Source organism: Talpa europaea (assembly GCF_964194135.1).
Source record: "Talpa europaea genome assembly, chromosome: 9".
Classification (NCBI taxonomy): Eukaryota; Metazoa; Chordata; class Mammalia; order Eulipotyphla; family Talpidae; genus Talpa; species Talpa europaea.
Window position 1 is genome coordinate 18,068,487 of NC_140076.1, and position 24,173 is coordinate 18,092,659.

Consider the following 24,173-nt stretch of genomic DNA (forward strand, 5'->3'; position numbering starts at 1 on the left):
AAAATCCCCAACAAATTTCAGTTACATTCCCTGCCTTCAGCCTGGATTAGAAAGAAAACAGGAAACTATAATGTCTATCCCATTGAAGAAAACGTATTAAAAAAAACAAAAATAAAACAAAAAACAAAACCAAACAAGTCCCTGAATCTGGCAGATGGTTTTTAGAGGCCACTGAAGCGTGCCTTAATCATCCTGGTGAAATGGGATACATGTGTTTGTTGGAATATGGCCACCTCCTCCTGTTTCTTTCTAGTAATGATCTTCGTTTGAAGGGAGGATGTTGGCCTGGGCACCACCATTTGATGCCACTTATATAGTCTGAGGTCTCAAGGTCAAGAAGTCTTGCAGTCTTCCATATCGTCACTGAATCTCCCCCATATATAGTCTCTTGTCACTGGATGCTGAGAGAACTGAGGTGAAAAGAACAGAGAAGATAACTGGAAATTATGAAGGCTCAAGGAGACTTAGTGCTCAAGGGTTCTTCTGTCAAGAGTCAATTTGATATAAAAGAGCAATTGGATTTAGCTCCAATCTCCTCCTCTTAAACCATTCACAGGAAACTACAGCCAGACTCTTCACAGCCTCTGGATTGACCGTGAATATGGACTCAGCTATGGGAAATACATCAATCAGGTTCTAAATCCTGATGTCTTACCCATGTTGATCAAACCCTAAGAAAAAGACCTTCTCCATCACTCCAGAAAAGAAGAATCAATGTCTGTGCCAGTCAAATGAGTAAATGTGCTTCTGCCTATAATACTTATTAGCTCTGCAGAAAGTTCTATTTCTCTTTAAACTCAAGTGCCATTATTTATTTAGGCTAGTCAATAATATGCAAGTACAATTTATATATATGTTAAGAAACAATCTTTTTATCCAAATATGTCACAGACACAGACTTAAAACAAGAAAACGCAAAAGAACTAGAAACAGATTAACCAACTTCCATTTGAGATTAAGATGGAATGTTGCTCTTACCCTCACCACTTAGAAAAATGGCCAGTGTCATTGATATCCATAGATACTTGTGTTTCCATGTTTGAATGGAAATTCACATAAAACAGATATCCATTTGTTTCTGTATTTTGAGGGCCCCTTTGCAGGTTTCTAGTTTTCCTTTCCCCCCAGTGAGGACAGACTTACTGATGGGCTCATCAGGATGGAAAGCCACTTCATTGATGGAACCAGCATGGCCAGGCAGCTTATACAAAATCCGCCTGCTTGTGGTATCCCACACATATACAAACCTGCGAAGTTACAATGAGAGCAAGGTAAGGGTCAACCAGAGCAGGGTGTAGGGCAGAAGTAGGGTTTTATTAAGGGTAATGAATGCAACAGCTTATTCATTCACCCCATACACATTTTCTTTAATTGAAGTAACAGGTTTATAAACTTATAGTTTCAGACCTACAGCATTATAATCAACTTTTATATATATTGTATTATGTTCACCACCAAAAGTCTAATTTCCATCTTCATTCCACAATGGACCCTTTTACCTTATTTAGCCACCTGTTTCCCCCTTCCCTTCAGGTAACCTCTATTTTGTTCTTACAGTCTAAGAGTTTTTGTTTTGTTTGTTCATTAGTTTTATTCTTTATTTTCCACGTGAGTGAAAACATTTTGTCTCTCTGGCTTATATCCCTCTAGGTTCCAATTTGTTGCAAATGGTAGGTTTTGTTCACCTTAACTCCTTGTCAGATTTTTGAATTAATTTTTGTATGATGTTAGATAGTGCTCTGGTTTCATCTGTTTGCATGCAGTTGTTCAACTTACCCCACACCACTCCTTGCTCCATTTTATGTTCTTGATTCCTTTTTAATAAATGTTAGTGGGCTTATTTCTGGACTCTTAATTCTTTTCCATTTGTCTGTTTGTTTTTATTTCAACATGATATTTTGATTACTATCACTTTGAAGTATATTTGAAGCTGGGGAACATGATACCTCCATTTAATTTTTCCCCTTAGGACTGTTTTGGCTACTAGGGGTTTTTTGTAGTTCCCAAATAAATTTATTGATTTTTTTTGTTCTATTTCTGTGAAAAGTGTTGGGACTTTAATAGTTGGCCATTTTAACAGTATCTTCCATTCCATAAACATGGATAATCTTTTCATTTTTTTGGTATCTTCTATTGTTTTTAACAAGGTCTTAATAGTTCCACTGTACAAGTCTTTCACCTCCTTAGTTAAATCCATTCTTAGGTATTTAATTCTTTTTTTTAAAATATTTATTTATACAAGCACTGGTACAGTCAGAAGCGCGAGAGGGTGTGAGAATTCACCAGAGCCAGAGCGGGGAGCAGAACAGGCAGAAGGACGGAAGTACATTGCTGAGGGGAGCAGTGGGTGCAGGAGAGGTCTGCGCACCATGTGGGACCCTTGCCCGGCGGCCGGGGATCGAACCGGTGCTGCAGAGGCTGCAGGGCAGCTTCACAACCCGGCTCTCAACCACTGCGCCACCGGGGAGGCCCTTAGGTATTTAATTCTTTTTGATGTGATTGTAAATGGGCTTGTTTTCCCAACTTCTCTGCTACTTGTATATAGAAATACAACAGATTTTTACACATTAACTCTGTAGCCTACCACTTAACTGAATTTATTTATATAATATATAAATATATAATAATTTTGCTGTTGTCTTTGGGATTTTCTATGTGAATTGTCAGGTTATCTACAAATAGTGATAGTTTTACTTCTTCCTTTGCAATCTGGTTATCTTTTATCTCCTTTTCTTGTCGAATTGCTCTAGCTTCATTCGATATTTTTTGAATTATGCTCTGGTTTTTAGAAAGTAGGAGTACAGATTTTAATAAGGCATGGACCTTGCCCTTGAGCAACTGGGTGGAGAAGTAGGAATAACTAGTATTTTTAAACACAAGTTTCTGAAATAGAAAAAAACATGTAGAAGACAAATGGTTTTTCCTATGGACTCCACACATAACTCTTCAAAGAGCATCTGATAGTGTAAGTCTGTAATTAATCTGTTATTAATGCAAGAATGTCTTAAAGTTAACCCAATTCATGGTAGGCTGAGAGCCTAGCTTACAGATTGCCCTGAAGAGACAGGAAATTTTTTATATAAACATAACCCAAATAAACGCTTAATTCAAATCTTGAACTAAATTCATGGACAGAAAGAATAGAGACGGGAGCAGCATAAACCACCTAGTCTAAATTTATTTTATAGATAAGAAAACTAAAGTACAGTGACTGTTCCAAGGTGTCACTGTCCGTCAGTAATTGAATTAATATACTCCATTATTCTCTTTTCTCTTATCACTGTCAAACCCTTACCTACCCCACTATCTTTTCAAAAAACCCAGAAGCTTCTTTGACTCTCAAACTAGCTGGGGTCATTTTAAACTGAAGGGTAAAACAAAAAAAATCTTCATATGATCATGCAAATATAATCTGTTGGTAAATTTAAAGAGCTGGTGGTTTTTAAGCAGGTCATACAAATTATTTACATATTTGTTTTGTTGTCAACACCTAAAGGTTATACACAAACACATGATTTTAACTGCTAAGTTCTGATGTGACATTACACTTCTAGTGTAAAATACAAATAACAAGAGTTTCTTAATCCCAATGGTTAGCTCTCAAAAGCTAGGGTCCAAGTAAGGTGAAAGAGAAGCAGGAGCCCTATTGGTCTATAGTCCTCTTTGCTTTGATGTTTATGCTCCCTCTATTTTCTTCTTTCATACCATGCACAAATAGCTGTCCTCATCCATCCAGCTCAGTGTGACGTGGCATAGTGAAAAAGTGTATGAGTTCTAGTCAGTATAGGTTTAAGACTCAATGCAGCTATTTAATGGCTGAGTAACTGTAGGCAATTACTACTTCTTTGAGCTTCTCTTTCCTTAGTTATAACAGAGACAATATTGATCTCACAGCCTGGTTGATAGAAATAATGAGATACATATGCAGAGTGCCTGGCACACAGAATCAGTAATAGCTATTGCTATAACAAATACATCTGTTATCAAAACAGAATCTCATGAAGTTAATAGGATGACTAAGTCACTCACAGCAGAGAGACTGACCAGTCTTCCCCTAGCCCTTGATAGAGTTGTTGAAGGGCTTCAAGTTTGAACATGAGGAAGTAGGTGGAGGGGAAATTTTGCCAAATCCAGGCCAAGCTGAAAGCGGTTTCCTAAGAAGGAAGGAAACATTTTGCAGGCACATAAAAGTGAGCAGAACCCTTGATCTCTTGAGGGTTTTACTTCAAGGCCTCACTCTCCATAGCCGCCAATTAATTTAGAGGGGTTCCTTGTTCTCTCCTTACTTTGGCATGGCAACATACAGCAGAAACCAGATTCCTTATGTAACAGAGCTGCTTGTTGATTTGGGGATAATTGATAAGGTGGCCTGTTGTAGGGTTAAGGAAAAATGTCAGGCTTTTCTGCCCTCCCGCCATCAGGATAGATGATGGATCCTTGTGGTCCTGAATGCATGCCTGATGGCGGGCACCTGGAATAGGGTGTGGGCATAGGTAGAAGGGATTCGACTGGGCTTTTAAGGGCGGCGTCACAGGGATGCCAGCAGAAGCTGAAACAGAAGCCGAGAGAAGGCCGGAGAGCCCACAGTGAAGACCTGCTGGGGGCTGGGATGCATGCCAGCCTACTGGCCCCCCAGTGCCCCTGCCTGCTGTGTACCTGGTAAACCCCAATAAAAGACCTGCAAAAGCCACTGAAGACTCTGACTCCTCCTTTACCCAGTCTGCTGGATCAGAAAACCTGCACTGTGGCCTGTTCTGCCCCTTACACCTGTGAAACCTGGCCAACCCCCAGCAGACAGACATGTACATTTCCCTAGACCATAGCCATGCTACCATATGTAAGGTTAAAGGAACAGTGGGAAGGCAAAGAGGAAAGAGGGGACAGTGAAACTGAGGGAGGGTCCAAGTCAGAAATAAACTGTTTAGAAGGTAGGCTCAGGCAAAATATCATTTAAACAATCACAGTGAAAGGATACAGTATCTGGGCCGAAAGCTATAAAGATACTTAAAATGGATCTTACTCTGTCCTTTAAGGTCTTCAGTAATCTGACAACTGAGTATCCCTTAGATTCCCTCTCAAGGTAGTTCTCTAAACCACCAGGACGCAAACCATCAATGTGCCCTGTTTCACCTGGGCAAAGCCCCAGGAAAGACCCGATTACTTGTTCATCTTGCCAGGCATCAAACTTGCCAGGGAAAAAAAAGGGGGGGGGGCAGTGGGGAGGGAAGAAGTCACTCTGGAATCTTCAGGTATATTCAGCATTGTTCATAAATGGGAAGGTGTAGGACAAATCAAAACGATACTTTTCTTTGGCTGAGCTAGGGCCCCACTAGGAGAAAATCCTACAACATGATGAAAGCCCAAGGTAGTCCAGGGAAGATTTCAAGTTTATAGGATAACACCTGTATCAGTATGGAAACAGGAACTTTTTTAAGTTTTGTTTTTTATTTATACAAGAGCTGGGGTACAGGCCAGAGGTGTGGGAGGGTGTGAGGATTCACCAGAGACAGAATGGGGAGCAGAACAGGCAGACAGACCGAAAGCACTGCTGAGGGGCGCAGTGGGAGAGACAGGAGAGGTCTGCTGCACCATGTGGGAATCTCCTTGGCCTGGCTGGGAATCAAACTCGCGCTGCAGAGGCTGCGGACAGCCTCACAGCGCTGCACTCAACCCTCTGTGCCACTGGGGAGGCCCGAAACACGAACATTTCTGAAAGGGGAGAAAGATGGGTTTACACTGAAAAGGGATAAGCCATTTCCCAGCGGGAGCAAAACCTAGAGTTTGCTATCAGAGGGTCTCATCATTCTTTAACACCTCTCATCGCCAGCCTTGGCACCTGGATATTCTAAACATACCGAACACAATAGCATTGGACAGAAGAATTCTTCCTTTTGTTTCTAATTCATCAGTAGCACCTGAGTCAGTTTAAATTGAGATTTAAGAATGCCTTAATCTCTTAATTGAGCTCAGGGTTAGGCAATACCTACACTACATGCTGCCACCCCCAACTCCCGCCATCTATATAGAAATCATAGCATCTTTCTCATTGAACCCAGAACCAACTCCTCAGCAAAGGCAGCCATTACCAACAACTGAGGTGACATGTTGGGTAAAATCTCACTACCATCCTTGACATAGAAATTCATTCATGTAAAGTTCACGTAAGGCACTTCACTAAATTCAGAGATGACTAAGTCTCATTCCCTGGCCTCTAGGAGCAAATAATTTAGTGGGGATGCCACTCTATGTCTGACCACAAGATGCAATAAATGCTAATAGAGGTGAGATGCAAAAGTGTGACTACAATGCAGAGCAAAGAACAATAGAGGAGGATGAGGGCCAGGGAAAGTTAATAGACCTAACACAGAGGTGCTTACAAGGAAGATATAGGAGTTTGGATAACAGAGAAAGTAGGATATGAGAGAGAACCTGGAGGTGAGGATGCAGAAGGCAGGTAAGACCTGGGAAAACTTCCAGTGAATGAAGAACACGGCAAGGATGGGGCAGTTGAAGGAACTGACTCACATTAGGAGAATCATTTATAATCCTCTTAAATATTTTTTTTGGGTGAACCAAATGGACAGTAAAATTCCTATGCACAGAAATCATCTTTTCAAAGTTCTGCACATTTCCTCGAGGGAAACTGGAACCAGATTGCTAGTCTGAATTTTATTTTGCTAGCAAAGAGAATTCAACAGAATAAAAAAAAAAAAAAAAAAAAAAAAACAAAAAACTGCTTACCCTCTATGTTTAAAATGTATCCAAAGGCAGTAATGATGATTTTGTCCGTTATGATCTTAAAACCCTTCACAGTACACATGACTTCATCTCTGAGTACAGCTATAACTCTGTCCGTTCCAGCTCAACATCCACACTTCATGTATTAAACATGAGAGGATACCTGCACAGCAACATCATTCTTTACCTCGTGAATAGAAATCCTTACCTGTCAGCTGAGCCAGCTGCTATCTTGCTTCCATCAGGTGACCAAGAACATCTCAGAAGATTCTATAGTGATGAATAAGCAGGAATCCAATGAATATAATAATGTTCCAAACTCCTCTTTGCTAAACTATAGAATCACTAAAAACCTTAAATTTCTTTTAAGCATTTTCATTATACTCCCCAGAAGATCAAATAATCAATGAGCAGCAATTAATTTCTGTGGCCCAATGCAGATACTTTGTTATTGCATACCATATAAAAACTGACTGCAGAAAATGCTTAATTTACATTAAAGTGAACCTGGCAATAAAATTTCATTCTGTCTACAGAGAATTTATCCCATTTATCTTGATGTCCATTAAAAATTTTTGTTTCTCTTGAAGGAAAATAAAAATACAAAGATTTTGATTCATAAAATAAAACTGAATCTCAAGATGAGCTCTCAAAAGAAAGACATTAATCTTTATTAAATGACCTATGGTGATTATGTCATACACTGCTTTCAAAAGCAGACCTGGAATTTGGGATTTAGGAAAAAATCCTCTTTCAGAACCTGGTCTACAGTGTTTACTGAGGGGAATGATTATGTTCTCAGGGTTCTAATGGTTGATAGCCATCCAGGTAATAATCACGGGAGCCGAGGTCTCATAACAAATAAGGAGTGAAGAGGGCCAAAGTTCCCAAAGAATTTAAAGAACAGAAGTGTCTTATTGGGGGTAGACATTATAATCAGAAGTTCTATATTTGTGGGTTGGCCCCACTACTATCTGTGTTCTTGCCTTCCCTGTGCTTCTCTTTCGGGCAAAAACAGTTGAAATAAAGAACAGTGCTAACAGAATAAAGTCCCTTCTTAGTAGAGCTACTGCTCTCTATCCTTACGCATCACCTTAAATTTTTTTTTTTTTGTTGAAACAAAAGGACAGTAAAATTCCTATACATACAGAACTCACCTTTTCAAAGTTGTGCACATTTCCTTGAAATATCTTCACACATCTCTCTTTAGGAGCAAATGGCCTGACATCCCAGACTCGAACTGTGAATTCAAACAAACAAACCAAAACAGCTAGTAGCCATAGGATCTTTTCTCTACTGGGAATGACATGCATTCAAGTTCCATTAACAGGGACTAAGAACTCAGGAGAGGTGAGGGGGTAGGTAAGAGAAATGTCACACTGGTGAGGATTTGCAACAGAAAGTTAGTTGGGTGTGACACTAATGTCAACAAAACATTTTGCAAATGATTTGCCTGCCAATTCAATGTAGCAAAGTTTCATACAACAATTTAACTACTATAACAATGAAACTATAAAATCAAACTTAGGACTGACCTTTTCTAATTTTACTGATGGGGCACTTAACAATCTAAACCTGAACAAAGTGAAATATAGTAAATGAGAACTGCCAAGAACCACAAAAAGTGAACTTTGATTTCAATTCCAGTTTTGCAGTGCTGACATCTGGGTGATGCTGGATAGTGAGGTTTTTTTTTTTTTTTTTTTTTTTTAACTTTTTTTTTTTTTTTTTTTTTTTTAATTTTCTAGAGGCATGTCTTATTTTATTTATCTATTTGTTTGTTTGTTTGTTTGGTTTATACATGCACTGGGTACAGTCAGAAGCCGGGAGGGTGAGAGAATTCACCAGAGCCAGAGCGGGGAGCAGAGCAGGCAGAAGGACCGAAGTACACTGCTGAGGGGAGCAGCGGGCGGCAGGAGAGGTCTGCGCGCCATGTGGGACCCTCCTCTGGTGGCCGGGGAGCAGCCGGGGATCGAACCGGCGCCGCAGAGGCCGCGGGCAGCTTCGCAACCCAGCGCTCAACCGCTGCGCCACCTGGGAGGCCCAGTGAGGTTTTTTGTGTCTTGATCTCCTCTGTAAAATGAGACTACCACTTGCTTTTTTTTTTTTTTTAAAATAAGTGCACTTTAAGGATTAAATAAGATGATATACAAGAAACAGCCCTAAAAGATTGGAGGCAATAAACAAAAATTAAGAATTTGCAACTTTATTATGTAGTCATAACAAGAATTCTTAATAATCACCTAGGGACTCTCATCTTTCCTTACTGTGAACAATGCTAGAATTAGTGGTAAATCTACTGAAATCATAACATGGGTATAAACACTCACAATAAGCAGCCAATACAGGCACTGTTAACTCATAAAGCTATATCTATAAGAGAACTGAGTCACTTGGTGTCATTTATTTTAGTGTGAAAAAGTTAACATTAACCTTTGAAGTTAGGTGTAAAAGGGAGAAACTATGCATGAAAGTTGGCCACTGAGTTAAGAATAGAGCATTCTGCTAAGAGTGCTTATTTCATTCAACAAATAGTTTTTGAGTACCCACTGTTTTATTTACAAAATATTAATGAAAACATTTTAGTTCTGGACAAGTCTATGAACTTGTACACCTGAGAGGCATTTCCAAATTCCCCCAATATTTAAGCATATAATCCAACAAGTCATCTTTCTTTTTTCCTATAGCAAACCCATCCTCCCATTCAAAAACTCCAAAACAAAGAATGTTTTCGGATAAATCCAAAATGTTGAGATGGTTTAATGAGAACCTCCTGTCACACCAATGTTTGGAGCGGGGAAGGAAGATCTACTGGCAGAAAGAGCACAAGTGAACTGCTGCACCCCCCCCTGCAGTGACCCTCAGGGCTAATGGCTGTTGCCATGGTCCCTGAGGTCCGGCGTGGGCAAGGAACCATGCGCGCAGGGGGAGAACAGCAAACTCCCTAAGATGCAGAGAAGCCGAATGCCTGCCAAGAGATAACGACCACCAGAAGCTGCCACAAAGATGATTAAAAGAAATGCTGACCACCTGGAACCTTATCTCGCTTTCTCAAGGCCCACAAACTTTATTCTGCTACAACTGTCTTTCTAAAATCTTTCCTTTTTCTGGTCATTGATTGCTAATTAAAAAACATACATAATTTAATAATTAGGCTAATGCAAATGAAACATTACTAAACACTGTGTTATAATAGAATTGTTGGTTTAATAATCTTTCTATTATGTGCTTAACTTTAGTACCTTTGATATTAACTGCATTATAAAATAAATTCACCCATGACAATTAATTATGAGTAAAAATGATAGTTAGTGCAACTAGAAAATAATTATATAAAACAGTAGAAAGAATTTATAGCCTGTCCAATTAGGAATGAGGCTAGGTCCAGATGTAACTTCGGACATAAATCACTGCCCTGTCAATTAAGCTAAGTCTATGAGCAAACTGATCTCTTTGATGTTCACTGTTCCTATGCTTTTAGAAAAACATATATATACTGACCACTAGCTTAATAAAGACACACTCAGATTTTCACTCTCTTGAAGTGTGTCTGTGTGTCATTTATTCATCGAATCCCTGACCACCCTGCGCAATCTCTCAACCCTGAGACGGCCTCATCGTCCATCGCTGTGCTGGTCCGCGGCAGTGAACTATCAACAGGTCTACTGAGCACGCAAACTGGTGCTCTCTGAAAAAACTTGAGAACGCCTTCGATGGATCTTTAAAATCTCACTTTTCTCAATAAATGCAATACTAAGAGTTTCTTGTATCCTGTTTGGATGCATAACACACCAGAGCTGAAATGAGCCTTAAAATTTAAGTTCAGTCCTCTTATTTTATAATGCCGAGAGAGGACAAATGTACGCAAAGTTGCTCAGAGATTAAATGGCAGATCTGGAGCTAGAAATCCTGGCTTCTTGACCAACTCCTCTGAAACTTTCTCTATAATGTGTTCTATTAAGTGCCCTGGATAGAAAGCCGCAAGCCATTCATGACTCTTTCTCCTTGGGTCCTAGTACATATCTCTAGCACTGAAAGACCACTTTCTCTAGGATCCATACTAACTGGGCACAGGTAGAGTTTTCCTTTCCAAAGTCACCTGTATTATCCATTGCATTGGACAAGAGGTAAGAGCCTTCAGAACTTAAACTTAGGCCAGTCACTGAATCTGCATGGCCTCTCATGGTGTACGTTAGCTTGTTTTGGCGCAGATCCCAGACCTGGAAAAGAAACAAATAAAAACAACAACAACAAAAATTCCAGAAAAACATGTTTTCAGAAATCAAATTGAAAATGGTAAAGAAATACTAAAGAGTCAACTGCTTAGAGAAATTGGTATTCCTTCTTAATCTGGCTCTGAGTCAATTATTATTTTACCACAAAATATAGGATTTCTGTTGAAGAAAAAATTGTTTTTCAAAAAAGGGAGTCAGTTATTTTGACTAGATGAATATATAAACTAGTGAATGCCAAATATTAGGGTAAAATTCAACAAAAAATGAGAATTTTTAAAGGTGACTTTCAGGGGCCTCTCCGGTGGCGCAAGGGGTTAAGCACCGCACTATGAAGCAATCCACAGCCTCTGCAGCACGAGTTCGATCCCCGGCTGGCCAGAGAGCAACCCACATGGCGAAGCAGATCTCGCCTGTCTCACCTGCTGCTCCCCTCAGCACTGTATTTCAGTCAGTCTGACTGTTCTGTTCCCCACTCTGTCTCTGGTGAATCCTCTCACCCCATGCATCTCTGGCCTGTACCCCAGCTCTTGTATGCATAAATAAATAACTCTTAAAAAAAAAAAAGGTGATTTTCATATCAAACAAAATTAGGAGTTTAAAAACGAAGGGGCATCTAAAATGCTTTCAGTATGAGTCTTAAAAATTATTATAACTATATAAAAACAAGTAAACATCATCTGAAAAAGGCATTATGAATTGCATGTAAAATGTAGTACCTAACAAGTAATATGCAAAAATATAGCTGCTTAAAAATTTTTCATTTACTCTCATAATACATATACACATGGGCCTCCCCTGGTGGCGCAGAGGTTGAGCACTGGGCTGCGAAGCTGCCTGCAGCTGCTGCAGCACCGGTTCGATCCCCGGCCACCGGCGAGGGTCCCACATGGCACGCAGACCTCTCCTGCCTGCACCTGCTGCTCCCCTCAGCAGTATATTTCGTCAAGTCTGCCTGTTCTGTTCCCTGCTCTGGCTCTGGTGAATTCTTTCACCCTCCCACACTTTTGACTGTACCCAGTGCTTCTGCAAATAAATAAATAAATCTTTAAAAAAAAAAAAAACATACACACACCATGGAAAAGCATACTTAGAACAAATTAATTGCTGATTCACTATTGCCTGGGTAAGACAAGTCAGAGAAACAATTCAGCTGAAAATAACCTAATGTCAAATAGTGTATCTAGTTATGGCTCAACAGCATATTGGAACACTATGAGTTCACATGCAGGAAACAATATAGTAGAATGGAAAGACCAGGGACTTAGGGGAGACTGAATCAGTCTTTGCCACTTAAGAGTTATCAGCTATTGTGTCATTGGGCCACCAGCCCTCTCTGAGTCTGTTTCTGGTGTTTATATGAGAATAACAACATGTACTTCTTATGGCTGTTGAGGATTACAAAGAGAAAACACTTAGCATTTGCCTAGTACACAGCAGGTTCTCAATAATTGGTAGCTATTATTAAGCAAACCCTAAAAATAACTCTGAAGACGAAATGTAAAAATGTTTATATAAGTTATTAAAAGGTATTATAAAAGAAAAATATAAAGCAGTTTAAAAAATTTATATAGACTAGAACAATGTGAAAAATACATTAAAGCCAGTAGCAATGGTCTGGAATGCCCTATGGAAAAAGAACAGCAATTTTGTTAAGGTCACTGGTAGTATACATAATTTTCTCCTAATTATATGTAAAACTGTCATGTAGTTTTTCTAAATGGAAACAAAAATTGCATGCCTTTAAGGAAGGTAACTTCCTTATCTAGAAATGAATTTGGTGTTGTATTTCACAGCAATACGTAAGGCAGACAACTCCATTTTTCCCCATCAATAACTCACTCATGTGTGGAACCCAGCATCCTTTACATACAATCATTTCTGTGTCAGGATGTCTACTGCCTCAATAATCAGGTAAGCTTGAAATGGCTGACATTTTTGTTCAAGCTGCTGTTGTTCACAGAAAGCAATATGGAAATCCTTAGCTCTTCAACAACTAGGAGAGAATGCAATTTGCCATCTCTCATAGCACCTGGGCGCTATTTCCAGACTTTTGTGCTTGAGTTGTGTACACATTGTGCAGAATCAAAATTTATCAGGGATTTGCCACAGAAAAGAGTGAGCAGGGTGCTAATATAAGCAAATCATTTTGCAAGTGACCTGATAAGCTGTTCAGTGAACATCTGGGCATCTGTAAGAGGCAGGCACTGTTGGATATTAAAAGAAAGAAAGAAAGAAAGAAGTAGTCCCTGCTCTCATGGAATTTTCAGTCTAGTAGGGAAAATAGGTTAATGATGAGAGGGGCCTGTACAAAGAGCAGGAGTTAAGAGGAATTAATTCTCCTGTGAAATAGGGAGAACAGTGAGAAAGGGAAAGCTCCACAGAGAATGAAGAACTTGAACAAGGTATAGAAGAGGAAAGATGTATTTTTTACTTAGACAAAAGAGAGAGAGAGTACAAAGAAAAGTAGTATGTGGAAACAGAGGCATGAAAAACGGCTGGATTATTGGGACTCATGCAAAGAGGGAACAGGCAATGCTTGAGAGGTAGGTATGCAGAGTCTAGCTTATGCAAGGTTTTGAACGCCTGGTTTGCACTTAATCTTCCTCACTGGGGAGTTACAGAAAGGTTCAGAGTAGTAGAGTGAGTGAGTTAGGTGAACATTTTAGGAAAATCCTTCTACCATAGGTAAATTAAGGGATGTGAGGCGGTGGGGGGGGGGGGGAAAGGGGCTGGAAAGTCAATGAGGATATAGTCTACTCTCTTAGCCACTAGATTAAAATAAAACATTAAATTGTCAGCTAAATTCCCATTCTGACTAGTGCTCAGGATTATAAGAAATGCCAAAGAATTGTCAGTCAGACCTTCCAGCCATCAAGCAGAGGCACATTTTCTTCTTTTATTCATTTTCCTATAACTCCAATCCTATCCCTAATAAGTTCCATGAGGTTTACAGAACAGTATTTTCACAAATACACACAGAATTTGCTTAACTCTGACTTTAAAAGGGGGCTACCATTCACTATTTGTCCCCCATTTGTTAGAACAGGCAAACAAATAGCAAAGCAAACAAAACCATTTTCTTTCAGAAGTGTCCCCTAACATACTGAGGCAGTGTAGTGATTTATCAAGCAGGTGCTCAAGACTGGTAAGCCCCAAGTGCTTAAAAGGAACATGTTGATTGACTAGAAGCAGTAAGATAAGAGTAGAAAGATGAATTGCTCCCTTGGAGTGCTGGTCCTAACTCTACCACTGACTGAGTGTTCAATTATGTGATCTCAGCCAAATTACTCGTTAAGTATGTTACAGTGGGTATGTTGTCAAAGACACAGCCAGTTTAAAAACAACTAAACAGAACTACTGGATTTAATAACAGAAGGATCATTGGAGACTGAAGAATATCGATGAAACAAGGAAGGCAGAAGTCAGACTCTTAAATGATTAGGAGATATGGAATTGATGAATGAAAGGGAGATAAGGAATAGAAGATGGTAGGTATAGAAAACTCTTCTGGAAATTTCTCATAGGTATTAAGAACATGACTCTGGACCCAAATTCTGAGTTTTGAACTGAGGTTCCATCACTTATTAGGTTGTATAACCTTGAATTAAACTGTTGTGCCTCTTTTGGCTCAGTTTCTTCATTTGTACAACGGCACTTATTTCATGAGATTGTTTTGCAATTGAATGAATATGGTAAAACTCTAAAGTCTAGGACTGATACAAGGCAAGCACTATGTAAGTGTAAGATGATGATAACCAACACCATCATGGTTTTTCAACAAACTTAGCAGTGAAGGGAAAGACTGACAGGGAATTAATAAGAGGATGTAGAATTGAAGGTAAAGTCCCCTGCTAGAAAGACCTAAGCATGATGAAATGCTTATAAGTAGTAGAAGATGCTGGAGACTGAAAATACAAAAACTGAAAAACTGATGCCATGAGATCCTAAAGGCAGAAAACAGGTTAAAATCCTTCTATTTAAGGTATTATCTATAGACAAAAGTAAGAACATTTCATCCATAGTAATAGCAAAGGGGGCAAGGAAAGATGGATAAAGATAATGACAACAGATAGTGACAATAAGAAGTTGAATAGTTCTTATCACAACAAAGAAGAAAGTTAAGGTCAAAAAGTCTTTGGAATCTTAAAGAACTCAGTAAGTATGACAGGCACAAATTGTGTAGCGCTCCAAAACCACTTCAAGTTTACTGGCACTTGCTATATCCAATAACTCTGCTAGTTGTTCTTGATGCATAAGGTTCGCCTAGCCCCCACAACAATGCTATGAGATAGCTGCTGCTGTTATTATTACCACCACGATGCTCAAGAGAAAACAAAGGATTAAAGAAGTTACTTGAAGTCACAAAAAACTAGAAAATGGTGGAACTGGAATTAGAACCCAAGTCAATTACTCATAAGTTTGGACTGTACTATAACGACACACAGTTTACCGGCTCTTTCTCCAAATTATTACTTTCTCATTCTTAATTACAGACTCCCCAAAACTTCCTTTCCCCAGTCTCATAAAAAATTTCAAAACCTTGAGGTGGGGAATGCTACTTTCTATTTTCACACAGGGGCTTCCCACTTCACATAAACTACCTGGTCCTTGATGGTATTTATATGATCTTCAATGCAACTCTTGATTTAGAAAGTCAATGAGGATATGGAGAAAAAAATAAGATCCAAATTACTATCTTCTTTTTAGTTTGTATTAAGTGTAGAACTACCCCACAAAAAAGATTCATCTCTGAATGAAGTTAAGGTGAAAGGGAACATAATACAAACATCATCGAACATACCTTGATATCATTGTCTATTCCACCAGAAATAATCTGATCACTTGTGTCGTTGAAGGTCACAGCTAACACCTGGTAAGTGTTCTGAAATGTCTGGATGGCTGCTTTCTTCCGGATGTCCCAAAGCTGAAGCACAGGAACATGTGTTTTAACATCACTCTAGAAGTAACTGCACAGTACATCCCTAAGCCCAAGAACTTTGTTGTGGTGAACATATCTCTACCAGAGCCTAGTTTAGTAAGGTGTCTAGATACCTAGTAACAAGATAAGTGACAATAATTTGCCAATGTATCTGAAGACTGGCAGACTTCTTTGTTAAAGTTCAAATAAACAGTAACATGCCCCTTAGAATGGGAATATTCTATTTGCTTAGTTCATGCATTCTTCACATAGCAGGCCATCAGACAATGTTTACATACTGTATATCCTGGGGCCTCACTGGTGACGCAGGGGTTAAAGACACAGTGCTACCAAGCTATCACCACCACTGCAGCACAAGTTTGATCTCCAGCCAGGGAGCTGGGTCACATATGTGCAGCAGACCTCTCCCCTCTTGCTTGCTGCTCCCCTCAGCAGTGTATTTCAGTAGATTGGCCTGTTCTGCTCTCCAATCTGTCTCTGATGAATCCTCTCATCCCACCCCCACCCTGCCCCTCTGGTCTACACCCAAGTTCTTGTATGCATAAATAAATAAATCTTAAAAAAACAAACTATATCCTAACTCATCAGTGGATTAAAACTTCGGTTAAAAATATATATACAAAAAATGGGATCTCCCTGGTGGCACAAGGGGTTAAGTCTCAGCACTATGAAGCTATCCACAGCCACTGCAGCATAAGTTCGATCCCCAGCCAGGGAGTTACCCACATGGTGCAAGCAGACCTCTCCTGTCTCGCCCGCTGCTACCCTCAGCAGTGTATTTCAGTAGATCCTCCTGTTCTACTCCCCACTCTGTCTCTGGTGACTCCTCTCACCCCTGCCCCTGCATCTCTGGCCTGTACCCCGGCTCTTGTATACATAAATAAATAAATCTTTTAAAAAATATATATACAAAAAGGTTATATTGTGAAAATGGTAAAGCCAGATATGTCAGAAGATAATCTTTCTACAAAAACAGTGAGTTAGCTAAACAAATAAAAACAAAAAAACAAAAAGATACATGCAGACTCAGCTTTACCAGAATTTTAGAAACAAATAAAAGGTTTACAGCAACCAGGCAAATGATTAATGAGGAAAAAAACCACTTGAGTAGTCTTAGTAAGATGCTCAGTAGCACTTTAATTTACCATGGACTCCATCTTCTACTCAGCAATAGCCTTAAAGAAAACAATCCATATTCCCAGTATGTGCTCCTACTACCAGATGGAACAGAATGAAACTTACTCCTTATTCTCAAAAAGTTAGGCTATTTGTTTTTACCTGTTTGGTGGCTCCCAGAAAGGGAAGCTCCCTCTTATCTTTCAAGACTTACTACAATCTTCGTTTTAACAGATATTTTTATTCACATCAAATTAATCTTTGTCTTTATCCTAAAAATTATGGTAACTACTTAAAGTTTGATTCAAATCTTCTAGAATTTTAGTCCCAGGGTCCTCCCTGGTGGCACAAGGGGTTACGAGGCAACCTATGAAGCCATCCGCAGCACGAGTTCGACCCCCAGCTAGGGAGCTACCCACATGGCACAGCAGAACTCTCCTGACTCACCCGTTGCTCCCCTCAGCAATGTGTTTCAGTTAGTCTGCCTGTTCTATTCCCCATTTTGTCTCCAGTGAATGTTCTCACCCCCCATTCCTCTGACCTGTACCCCAGTTCCTGTATGCATAAATAAAAATCTTTTTAAAAAAATAGAATTTTAGGGCCTCCCCAGTGGCGCAGTGGTTGAGCGCTGGGCTGCAAAGCTGCCCACAGCCTCTGCAGCGCTGGCTCAATCCCCAGCCGCCAGCGAGGGTCCCACATGGCGCGCAGACCCCTCTTGCCACGCCCGCTGCTCCCCTCAGCAGTGTTCTTCCGTCAGTCTGTGTGTTCTGCTCCCCGCTCTGGCTCTGGTGAATTCTCTCACCCTCCCAAGCTTCTGATTGTACCCAGTGCTTGTATAAATAAAAAAAAAGAAAAAAAAATAGAATTTTAGTCCCAATCATTTTTTTTTTAAAGATTTATTTATTATTTATACAAACACTAGGTACAGTCAAAAGCACGGGAGGGTAAGAGAATTCACCAGAGCCAGAGCAGGGAGCAGAGCAGGAAGAAGGACTGAAGTACACTGCTGAGGGGAGCAGCGGGTGGCAGGAGAGGTCTGCACGTCATGCGGGACCCTCCTCCGGTGGCCGGGGAGCAGCCGGGGAACGAACTGGCGCTGCAGAGGCTGCGGGCAGCTTCACAACCCAGTGCTCAAATGCTGTGCCACTGGGGAAGCCCCCAATCATTATTTTTAAAAGATTATATGAAATAGCCAGAAACATACTAAAAAGTGACAAGTAAAAGAGAACTTGCCCCTAAATTACTTGACTGTAACTTGCTAATGTCCTATCACTTCTAAATACTTTAGTGTGTTTTTTCACAAAGCTATTCTCCTGCATAATTAACACAACCATCAAAATCACGGAATTAACAGATACATTACTACCACTTGATGCTCAAGAGGTCATTCAAATGTTACCAACTTGTTCCAATGTCTTTCTTTACAAAAGTATTCAGTTCAGAATCATGTGTTGAATTTAGCTGTCATAATTTAGCCCAGAATATTTCCTCAGACTTTCCTTGAGTTCTATGACCATGACACTTCAGAAAAGTATAGGGCAGTAATTTTGCAGAATGTGTCTTAGTTTGGCTTGTCTGATGTTTCCTTAAGATTACACTCAAGGGCCTCCCCAGTGGCGCAGCGATTGGGCACTGGGTTGCGAAGCTGCCCGCAGCCTCTGCAGCACCGGTTCGATCCCCGGCTGCTCCCCGGCCACCGGAGGAGGGTCCCACATGGCGCGCAGACCTCTCCTGCCACCCGCTGCTCCCCTCAGCAGTGTACTTCGGTCCTTCTGCCTGCTCTGCTCCCCGCTCTGGCTCTGGTGAATTCTCTGAGCCTCCCGTGCTTCTGACTGTACCCAGTGCTTGTATAATAAATAAATAAATCTAAAAAAAAAAAAGAATATTAAAAAAAAAAAAAAAGATTACACTCAAGTGGGCCTCCCCTGGTGGCGCAGCGGTTGAGTGCTGGGCTGCAAAGCTGTGCGCAGCCTCAGCAGTGCCGGTTGGATCCCTGGCCATGGGGCGAGGGTCCCACATGGCGCGCGGACATCTCCTGCCGCCTGCTGCTCCCCTCAGCAGTATACTTCGTCACTCTGCCTGTTCTGCTCTCCTCTCTGGCTCTGGTGAATTCTCTCACCCTCCCATGCTTCTGACTGTACCCAGTGCTTGTATGAATAAATAAATAAATCTTAAAAAAAAAAAAAAACTTAAAAAAAAAGAAAGATTACACTCAAGTTATGTACCTTTCGCAGGAAAATCACTGAATGATGCTGCATTTTCATTGTGTCATATCAAGTGCTTCACAATTTTGATTTTTCCCATTGCTACTAATATTCAGCTTGGTCATTTGATCAAGATGTTCTTGTGACAAACTTTCGTGCACAAGATGTTCCAGGCTCATCATGTACTTTCTCTGCCCAGTCCTGAAATAAGGAGCTCTGGTTCCTTTCAGTGGAAAAACTATATTTAAAGGCCAAGACCTGCACAGTAGATGGGTTCATTACCATTGGAGTGGCACTGTTCTTCAACCCTCTCAATGGACAGTCAGGCAATACAGGCACACACAGACACACACACATAACTACTCACACACATTTAGATCCATTTTTTCCCCTATAACTATTACTATATTGAAAGTCTTAGTTCACATTGATACTTACAATTTGATACCAACACGACAAGATGCATTTTAATTGTCTTTTTCTGTATTGGTAACTCCTTTCTCTGACACTGAGAAATCCCTCAGACTTATTTACTTACTTGATCAAGCTTGTTGTATGTAATTAATCTCCTCTATCCTTGTGTGCCCTTGAAATAAGTTAGTACTGCTAGGCCTCCTTATATTTATTTGTAAAATGAAAACACTGGACAAAATCAATGGCTTGCAAAAAGACCTGTTACATTGAATCATTTGAGGAATATATTTAAAATTCTAATTTTTAGAAACAAAATATTTTAACATCCCAGAAAAGAAAAATAGATGAGTATAAATTAAAAAGAAAATGTTCAGACCTATATAAGGAAAATTTCAAAACTCTGAAGAATAAAACCAAGAGTGAATGAATCAAATGTAATGACAGTCCATGTTTAATGGATAAAAAATTCAGTATTATCAAGATGCCAGTTCTCCCCAACCTGATCTATATAGATTCAATGCAATCCCAACTAAAATTTTAGCAAGTTATTTTGTACCAACAAAATAGCTCTAAAATTTATACGGAAAGGCAAAATACCCCAAATAGTCAACAATGTACTGATGAACAACAAAATTGGAACAATGACACTATCCAACTTCCAGATATATTATAAATCTAGAATAACCGAGACAGTGTAGTATTGGGGAAAGAACAAAGAGATCAATGGAAGGGAACAGACAATTCAGAAATATACAGTCAATTGATCTTTGACAAAGCAAAGTTTCTTCAAAAAATGGTGCTGAACATCTATTGATATAGCTAAAAAGATGAATCTAGACAAGGGCCTTACATCTTTCACAAAAAACAACTTAAATGGATTATAGACCTTATATGTAAAATAGAAAATATGAAACTCCTAGAAGGTAACATATGGCAATGATTTTTTTTCCCTGAAGATTTTATTTATTTATGCATCCAAGAACTGGGGTATAGGCCAGAGGTGGGGGGGAAGGGTGAGAGGACTCACCAGAGACAGAGTGGAGAGCAGAATAGGCAGATCTACTGAAATACACTGCTGAGGGGAGCAGTGGGTGAGACAGGAGAGGTTTGCTGCACCATGTGGGTTAGCTCCCTGGCTGGGGATTGAACTACTGTTGCAGTGGCTGCCAACAGCATCATTGTGCTGAGACTTACCCTTGAGCCACCAGGAGGCCTGGCAATGATTGTTTAGATACAACTCCAATGGCACAATCATGAAAGAAATAATTGGTAAAATGGTCTTCACTAAAATTAAAAACTTCTGTTCTATGAAAGATAGTGTTAACAGAATGAGAAGACAAGCCAGAGGCTGGGAGTAAATACTGCAAAAGACACATCTAATAAAGGGCTATTAATCAAAAATATAGGGAACTCTTAAAACAATAAGGAATCTGATTAAAAAGTGAGCTAAAGACCTTAACAGCCACCTTACCAAAGATACACAGATGGCAAATAAGAGATGAAAAGAAGCTCCACATATTATCAGAGAAATGCAAATGAAAACAAGACACCACTATTTATCTATTAGAAAGGCCAAAATTCTAACACCAACACCACCAAATGCTGAAGAGGATGTGAAACAACACATTCACTGCAGTTAGAAATGCAAAAAGTACAGTCATTTTGGAAGATTGGTGGTTTCTTACAAAATTAAATATACTCTTACCAGGATTCATACTCCTTGGTATTTACCTAAAGGAGTTAAAAACTTTGATCCATATAAAAACCGGTACACAGATGTTTATAGAAGCTTTATTCATAAGTGCCAATTCTCAGAAGCAACCAAGATTTCCTGTAGATAACTAGATAAACTATGGGAAATGGAATATCAATCCACACTAAAAATACAAAAGCTATCAAGCCATGAAAAGACACAGGGAAATCTTAAATGCATATTACTAAGTGAAAGAAACCAGGATGAGGAGACTACCAACTAGATGTTTCCAATGATAACAATTTAACAAAACTATAGAGAGAGTAAAAATATCAGTGGTTCCAGGGGTTGGGATAGGGGGGAGAGAAAGGATGAACAGGCAGAGCACAGAAAATTTTTAGGGTAGTGACAAAACTCTAAGATACCCATAGTGATCTATGCCCTTACATATGTGTCCAACCCACAGAACAAATACTAGGCAAAAGAGAATCCTAATATAAACCATGGTGATTAAGATGTATCAATGTAGAAGGTGATTAAGATGTGTCAATGTAGCAATGTAGGTTTATCAATTTTAACAAGTATACTTACCACTCTGGTAGGTGATATTAATGGGGGTTAAGGGAGCAGGGATGGGCAGGTTTGGGTATGCATGGGGGCAGTGGATACATGGGAAATCTCCCACTTAATCTTGTTATCCTAAAACTGCCCTAAAAAAAGTCTTAATAATGACAAAAAAATTCTCATTCCAGAGCTACTAAACCCTAATTGGGTATTTTAATTTTTAAACATTTATTTATACAAGAACTGAGGTGCACACCAGAGGCGCGGGAGGGTGAGAGAATTCAAGAAACAGTGGGAAGCAGAAGAGACAGATGTACCAAAAACACTGCTGAGGGGAGCAGTGGGTGCGAAAGGAGAGGTCTGCCGCGCCAGGTGGGAATCTCCCTGGCTGGCTGGGAATTGAATCCGTGCTGTACAGGCTGCAGACAGCTTCACAGCACTGCGCTCAACCCGCTGCGCCACCAGGGAGGCCCTAATTGGGTATTCTTAATATTTATTTTTGCATAGAAGAAATGGGGCATAGGCCAGAGGTGTGGGGAATGACAGGATTCACTTGAGACAGACCAGAACAGGCAAATTTACTGAAAAAGGTTCAGTGGATGAGACAGGAGAGGTCTGCAACACCATATGTGGATTAGCTCCCTGGCCTGGGATTGAACTCAGGCCTTTGCAATGATAGTGCTGAGACTTAACCCCTAGACACCAGGAAGGCCCTAATTGTGTATTTTTAACAGGGTCTGTCGGTGATTCTGATATATAGACAGGTTGGAAATCACTGGACTGAATGATCTTTAAGATCCCATCCTAGTCTTTAAAACCATGTACTGAGATTTTTACCCACTGGCTATAAAATTTCACAACTTTGTAAGACATGTATACTTCTGTCACTGTTATAAAGATTGAACAGTGATCAGAAAAGAAAATTGCCAAAAATTCAATTTAGGTGATCCATTGTATTCCAAGTCAATATGGTTCTAACATTATCCTGTAGAACACTTAAAACATTGTCATTTTAAATTATTTTAAAAAGTGTTTTGGCTTTTAAAAACAAAGCTGTGAAGAGGAAGGTACAGCACAGGTGGGAAGGTAAGACTAAGTGCACATTCTGTCACCTCAGAAATGGCAACACACAAACAACACCCACCTTAACTGTACCATCGTCACTGCCAGTGCAGACAAGCTGGGGGCCCCTCCTGGCTGGATAACAGGAATTCACAAAGGAAGTATGTCCCTTCAGTCTTTTAACCCTCTCACCAGTTTCACTATCCCACACTGCCACAGTTTTATCTGTGGACGCTGAGAAGAGCATACTAGAAGGTAAGAGGAAGAACAAAAAGAAGTAAGACAAACTACAGCAATTTATCCTTTCCATTTGCCAAAATACTCAAGATCACTGACATGCTGTGCTGACAGTTTGGCATGATACTGAAATGCTTCCCCCTACTTTCAAAAACTGAAAGTATGTTTCAGACATATTTCAGATAGTTACAAGGTGCGTACCTTGCAAAATATTTAAAAAATTTCCTTCTGTAGTTCCCATGATACATTATACATCTAAAATAGTTTTCTTAATCTTTTCCTCCTTTGTGATAGACAACACCTTACACATAAGATATCAGCCCACTTGGAAATCTTTAATTACCCCTTGCTGCAGAGATAATTAAGACAGACCCCCTGATCCAATGGCTGAGTAATTTTAACCCTTTCTCTAAAAAAATCAAAGTTTTTGTTTCCGAGGTTGATCTCTAAGTTATAAATAACTTTATAATGTTCTCTTTACTTGAACATGAATAGGAAAAATGTATGCCAGGGAACCCTAAGAATATAAAGAGATAAAAAACAATAAAAATTTTTACCAAAATGCCTAATGAGAATGATTAACTTTGTATAATCACATTTCTACATATCTATAGTTATTCCAAAACTACGCAATCATTAAAATGTTTATGATAAATAGTATGTTATGACAAACAGGTATGTTAGGTGAATTAAGTTAAGGGATAAAAAGAGCAGACAAGATTGTAAACATAATTCTAACATACAGTATACGTAAAAACCAAATAGCTTTGAGTAGGAAAAAGGCTTGAGAAAAAAGTGTCCAAACATTCACAGCAATTATCTTTGGAATGTTAAGAATATGGGTTATTTTTTTTATCTTTTTGCTTTGAGTTTCTCAAAATATTTTATTACTTTTATAATAGGTAATTTACATAAAATAAAACTAATTGCATTTTGTCTTAAAAAGAAAACAAATTTGTCTGACTGCTGAT

General features: G+C 39.5%; 1 protein-coding gene across 1 annotated transcript in view; it reads right to left on the reverse strand.

Annotated features, from left to right (window-relative positions):
* Positions 1-360: 360 nt before the first annotated feature.
* Positions 361-24,173, reverse strand: part of SNRNP40 (small nuclear ribonucleoprotein U5 subunit 40) — a gene marked incomplete at both ends in the record, with an annotated part of 28,159 nt that continues 4,346 nt past the window's right edge. Inside the window, 7 exons of the mRNA XM_084242885.1 lie at positions 361-410; positions 1,144-1,247; positions 6,947-7,008; positions 7,896-7,978; positions 10,838-10,958; positions 15,775-15,897; positions 23,048-23,213. Of these exons, the coding sequence (XP_084099011.1) occupies positions 361-410; positions 1,144-1,247; positions 6,947-7,008; positions 7,896-7,978; positions 10,838-10,958; positions 15,775-15,897; positions 23,048-23,213 (709 nt within the window). The remainder of the gene's footprint in view (positions 411-1,143; positions 1,248-6,946; positions 7,009-7,895; positions 7,979-10,837; positions 10,959-15,774; positions 15,898-23,047; positions 23,214-24,173) is intronic.